Raw genomic sequence first — 5,869 nt, 5'->3', positions numbered from 1 at the left:
GGAAATCCACTATGATAGAATTAGTTCGAAGTTCTAAACAACCTTAGATTTTACAAACTTCTCACCTAATCTATACTCGTATTAGTTTTTATCTAAAACTCTCCTAGATACGAGACCCCTATCACTTCCCTTCAATCATACAACAATGACAACAACTTCTATCAGAAAACAGAATCCACTCTTGCTTAAAAGCTCATGAGGGTTTCACAATTGTAACTCAATAAAACAAGTCCAATTCAAGTATCAAGGAGATACTTGAATGACTCACAAATAACAAATACAACTAAACCCTAACACAGACAATATTCAGCGCTGCTTCATTGTATTCTTAGGTTTAAAAATGATCTTTAAATAGCCTTAGAATGTCATGGGCTTCGGGCTTGATTAACAACAGAGCCAAGGACTCTGCACAATCTTCTGCAGATTTGATTCCAATCATATCATATGTTTTCTAAAATGTTTTGACATCTTTACATCGAAAACAAGGCAAAGCAAAACAATATTTTACTTTTAAAATACACGTTTCTTGAACCATACATCTCGTGAATAAATCTTCAGAGGGTCTTCAGATATCTCACAATAGAAACAAATCTTCCAAGAAATTGAAACAAAGCACGCTCCGATGTTGAACCAACATGTCAGGACATCTTGCTTGAGTATATATATTTTTCCAAAATGCAGCCAATCACTATACACCGGACTTAACATACCTGAATTGTTACGCTCTTTATATATAATAGAGAAGAAATAACCAACTTATTATCGGTTAGGCATGGATCACGGAGAGCCGCTTAATGCATTTGAAGTTTAAATTAGTTCTGTGCGCTGAGAAAGTTCTAGAAGGACCGTAACTCATTCAGGGTGATCAATCGGAATTAATTTGATCAACCCAGTACATGTACTATTTTAAATATAAAAATATGTTTTACATCAAATTCATTTTGAATACAATAAATCGTTTGAAAAATACTATATTAAAAATCCAATTTGATTTTCTTTTCTAAACACACAAAATAGTAATTAAAATTAAAATTAAAATTTTAAAAGGAAATGATTTAATCTTTATGATTATTTTATTCAAACGTATCTTAATTATTAATTATTAATTTTGAATGGAATATAATATTAACTGAATTTAAATTTAATAATAAATATCTCTTTACTTACCTTATGTACTTTATTTAAAAGTCAAGTTAAAATATTTTTAATATTTAGAAATAATAAAATAAATAAGGTGCTGATAGTATTTATGTTTCTTTAAAAATAATTTTAATACATGATTTATATATTTTTTATAATTATAAGTAACTAAATATTTAATAGTTTTAATATATCGATTTCATTAATAAAAAAATTCTAAATATTTCTAATAATTTAATATGACATATATTTTTTAAAGAAACATTAATATAGATGATTCATATAACTCATATCAATAAGCATAAAAGAAGGTTGCCTTGATGAAGAATTTTTTCATATATTGAGAGGTATTAATGAGTTTTGAATTAAAATAGTTTTCTTTATGCATTTATAACGTAAAATAGTTTTATATTATTGTCTAATAAAATATTAACAAATTATTAAATTATTAAAATATTTTTAAAATTAAAACGTGATTAGGGAGAATACTCATTGTAAATTGATTGTCAATATAAAGTTATTTTAAATTAATATATTTTTATTAAAATATAAAAATATCTATAAAATAAAAATATTGAATTATGATTAATTTTTATAAATAAATTAATAGATATACACTAGTGTAAGATATTTTACATTATTAATTAATTATAACAATTAAATTTTAATAAATATTAAGACTTATTTTAATCATGTATTCCCGTAAAATTTTTACACATAAATATAAAATAATTAGTAATTTTCTATTGAATGTCAGTATACTATTTTTAATCTTTTATATATTATATTAATACATTATAATGCTATTTTTATTTTATAAAGTGGCTTTAAGAAAATATTCTATACTCAATTAAAAAAAATCTATACCAAATTTAGAAGATAAGGTACGTGGCGCGAAGAAGAGGGACACGGCAAAGGCATGAAATAACAAAGTATGAAAAGCCAGAGAGGGTATTATCGTAATTGAATGTCCACCCCAGCCTCTATATAAACGTCACCTCTTCTCATAACATCTCAAACCAATTTCAATCCTAATTTCTATTTCCTAAACCTAATTTTCTCTCAATCTTGCCGTTGCTCTGTTTCAATTTTTCTGCATTCTTTTCTGTTCCTCAGTTTTTTCCAATCGCTGTAAGTGCATTATAATTAGCTTCTGTATTCCTCTTTTATTTGATTAACGATTTCAGTGTTTGATGATTTTTTTTCTGATTTTGATTTTGTTCGATTTAGGTCATTTAATCTGAGATCTTGATTCATAGAGGGGAAATCGAAAAACAGATCGATCTCTAATTGTTAAACAACAGTGAGTTTCAAGCTTTTATTTTCAATTTCATTATGTGTTCTTTTAGGTTATTGATTAGGTTTTTGATCGCAGAACTATGAATATTTTTGAATGAATTGAACCAGAAATGGTTGATAAATAAATAATTTTTGTTTGTTTGCAATTATTGGCCTATTTTGTTGTTGATTTTTTTGGCTCTGCGTTTTTCAGGAAGGTGTGAATGAAGTAATGGAGTCAAAAGGTGGTAAGAAGAAGTCTAGTAGTAGTAGTAAATGCTCTTTATACGAAGCTCCTCTCGATTACATCATTGAAGACGTTCGACCAAACGGTGGAGTAGAAAAATTCAAATCTGCTGATTACTCAAACGTAATTTCCCTTTTCAATTCCTTTGATTAATGTAAACATTTGGATGTGATTGTGTATCGATTGATTTCGTTTCTAACAACATGCTTTTTTTCTCTGTATTATGCAGTGCACCCGCAAACCCTCCTGAGATTTTCTGGGTTCTGATAGATTTAGGTTTTTTATCTTTCATACTGCAAAATTATTCTAGTTTCCTCTTCTCCTTTTCCTCCTCCTCCTGGTTGCTTTTCATCTTCTCCTGTTCTATTTCTCTACAAACAACCGAATTGTTTTCTCCTTTGAGTCAAGATGGCCATGACAAACTCAGCTATTGGTTTTGAAGGATACGAAAAGAGGCTTGAGATAACGTTTTTTGAGAATGGTATTTTCTCTGATCCTGCTGGGTTAGGTCTCCGAGCATTGTCTAAAGACCAATTGGATGAAATTCTGAACCCAGCAGAGTGCACTATTGTTGACTCACTGTCTAATGATTATGTTGATTCGTATGTTCTTTCTGAATCAAGCTTGTTTGTGTATGCTTACAAACTGATCATTAAAACATGTGGGACTACGAAGTTGCTTCTGTCTATCCCTGCAATTCTTAAGCTTGCTGGTGGTCTTAACATTGCTGTGAAATTGGTTAGATACACTCGTGGAAGTTTCATTTTTCCGGGAGCTCAATCATTCCCTCATCGAAGCTTTTCTGAGGAAGTTGATGTTCTTGACAGCTATTTTGGCAAACTTGGTTCTGGTAGCCAAGCTTACATGATGGGTGATGCTGATAAGTCACAAATTTGGCACATTTACTCTGCCAGTGCTAAACTAGAAGCTTCACCGGAAGCTGTCTATGGTCTTGAAATGTGCATGACTGGTTTAGATAAGGAAAAGGCATCTGTGTTTTTCAAGACAAGCACATCTTCAGCAGCTTTGATGACTAAGAACTCTGGAATCAGGAAGATCCTTCCAAAATCTGACATATGTGACTTTGAATTTGATCCATGTGGATATTCTATGAATGGAATTGAAGGGAATGCAATATCAACTATCCATGTCACACCTGAAGATGGATTCAGTTATGCAAGCTTTGAAGCTGTGGGTTATGAGTATGAAGAGAAATCTCTGAATGAAGTTGTTGAAAGGGTTTTAGCATGTTTCTATCCAGCTGAGTTTTCTATTGCTTTGCACATTGATATGAATGGTGAAAAGCTTGACAAATTTCCTCTAGAAGTTAAAGGATACAACTGTGGAGAGAGGAGCAATGAAGTTGTTGGAGAAGGTGGTGCTGTTGTTTACCGTTCCTTTGTTCGAAATGATGGCTGTGCATCTCCAAAGTCTACTCTGAAATGTTGCTGGAGTGAGGAAGAGAGCGAGGAGGAAGAGGTGAAGGAGATATAGTACTATGGTCTTAGTTTTTATGTTCTCTTCTGTTCTATGTTGTCTTTTTTCAGTGTTACTACCTAAATAAATTTGTGCTTTGTGTGTTATGTTGCTTGATCATGTAGTTTCTTAGTTTATTTACAATTCTCATGTTGGTTTTGTACTTGGATAATATTTCTAAATAAAAAAGTTTATTTTAATAAATACTTTATATATTTGTTGTCACTCTGCATAATGCTGAAATTCAAATTCAGCTGCGCCTACCGGTAACGTTGATCATTCAGAGGCAATCGGCAAAAAAAACATTTTATATAAATAAGTCATTAGATGAATTTATGGTTTTTCGACCTAAATTTTCTTATGATGATGACCAGTGTAGAGAAATATTACTCCTAAATTTAAGTTTTGCACGATAGTGATTAGTGAATCATGTGAATTTTGTTTTGTATGCAACTATGACTCAGCTGACATGCATCGTGTCTCTGCGTGTGCGTTAACTCTCAATTGACCAGTCAATTGATGAGAATTTACGTGAGAAAATTGAATTATGTAAATTGTTGAATTGCTGGTTAAAACAACTTATCTATTTTGGTTGTGGTTGTGGTCATTTATGACAATCTCATGTAATTATGATAGACTTTGAGATGTCAACTACTATCTAACTAAGAATTAAATATGTCTATATATTCTCTAATTTTACCGTTTTGAACATTTTAAATTTACACTAAATCTAGTCCTTTTTGGTAATTGACTAAAATATTAGATTTTTTTTTTAAATAATCATCTTTTTTTAAAAGATTTAAAAATAACCGATAATTAAAAAAAAAATCAAAAAAATTAGATTTTGAAGAGGATGTTTCAGATGAATTGGCGCTCCCCCAATGTATTAAGAGGAGGCGCCAATAGGGGATGCGTCAATGTTATTGGCGCATGCATTGACCCTCATGAGAAGACGCCAATGCTCCTGGCGCTTAGGTGTAATTCATGATGTGTGCACCAATTCATCTGGCGCATACACCCCTTGTATTTTTTTTTAATTTTTTTAAATTTTAATTTTGTTTATTTAATAAATAAAAAATAATAATGAAAATAAATAAGTTTATTGATGATGTAATAATTGATTAAATTGGACTGACAATAAACTAATGACCGACCCGATTATAACGTCCTCCTGTTTCACATCCAGGTGCGTTAGTTAGTCTCCAAGGTCTCCCACGATTTTCTTTAGGTGTTTGAGGTCTTTGTGTGCTGACCTAATTGAGCGATGACTGGTGGGAAGGTCCGACGGAGGTTCCAGCGATATTTGACAGACGTGTCATCAGTTGTGCCCATGTCATCGTAATTAGGTCGTTGGGGTTGGGTGAATTGGGGACAGTATAGTTGCTCAAATTGGGTCATTGAGTCGTTTTGGAAACGAAGTAATGGTTCATGGGGCGTACTATAGTTAAACAATGGTTGGGTGTTATGTTGATGGGATGTTTGGGTGGTCATTGATGGGGGGCTACGATGAAGTGACCCATATGAATCATCTGGGCTAAAGACAGTTGTGGTTGCGGGGTTTGATTCTTGGTATTGTGTTTGGGTGGGTGGTATGAATGGATTGCGACGTTGGATGGTTGGTTGTTAGGTGGATGACATGAACGAGTTGCGATGTTGGATGTTTGGTTGTTGTGTGTATGCGGTAGGTTGATGTCGTGTGGTTGGTTGTTGGGTTTGGGTGGGTTCACA

At 32.0% G+C, this 5,869-nt stretch overlaps 1 protein-coding gene across 1 annotated transcript; it reads left to right on the top strand.

The window, feature by feature from the left end:
• The first annotated feature begins 2,109 nt into the window (after positions 1-2,109).
• LOC127128415 (S-adenosylmethionine decarboxylase proenzyme) lies at positions 2,110-4,345 on the top strand. The gene is made up of 4 exons (XM_051057712.1): positions 2,110-2,271; positions 2,371-2,443; positions 2,633-2,788; positions 2,895-4,345. The coding sequence occupies exon 4, from the start codon at positions 3,074-3,076 to the stop codon at positions 4,157-4,159; it is 1,086 nt and encodes a 361-aa protein (XP_050913669.1). The 5' UTR covers positions 2,110-2,271; positions 2,371-2,443; positions 2,633-2,788; positions 2,895-3,073; the 3' UTR covers positions 4,160-4,345.
• The last annotated feature ends 1,524 nt before the right edge of the window (positions 4,346-5,869 follow it).

Source organism: Lathyrus oleraceus, chromosome 3, assembly GCF_024323335.1.
Source record: "Lathyrus oleraceus cultivar Zhongwan6 chromosome 3, CAAS_Psat_ZW6_1.0, whole genome shotgun sequence".
In the NCBI taxonomy this organism is placed as follows: Eukaryota; Viridiplantae; Streptophyta; class Magnoliopsida; order Fabales; family Fabaceae; genus Lathyrus; species Lathyrus oleraceus.
The sequence above is the reverse complement of the archived record's forward strand: the minus strand, read 5'-3'. Positions and strand labels throughout refer to the sequence as shown.

Coding starts and splice junctions, on each gene's coding strand:
- LOC127128415 (XM_051057712.1), top strand. CDS start 3,074: ATGGCCATGACAAACTCAGCTATTGGTTTTGAAGGATACGAAAAGAGG.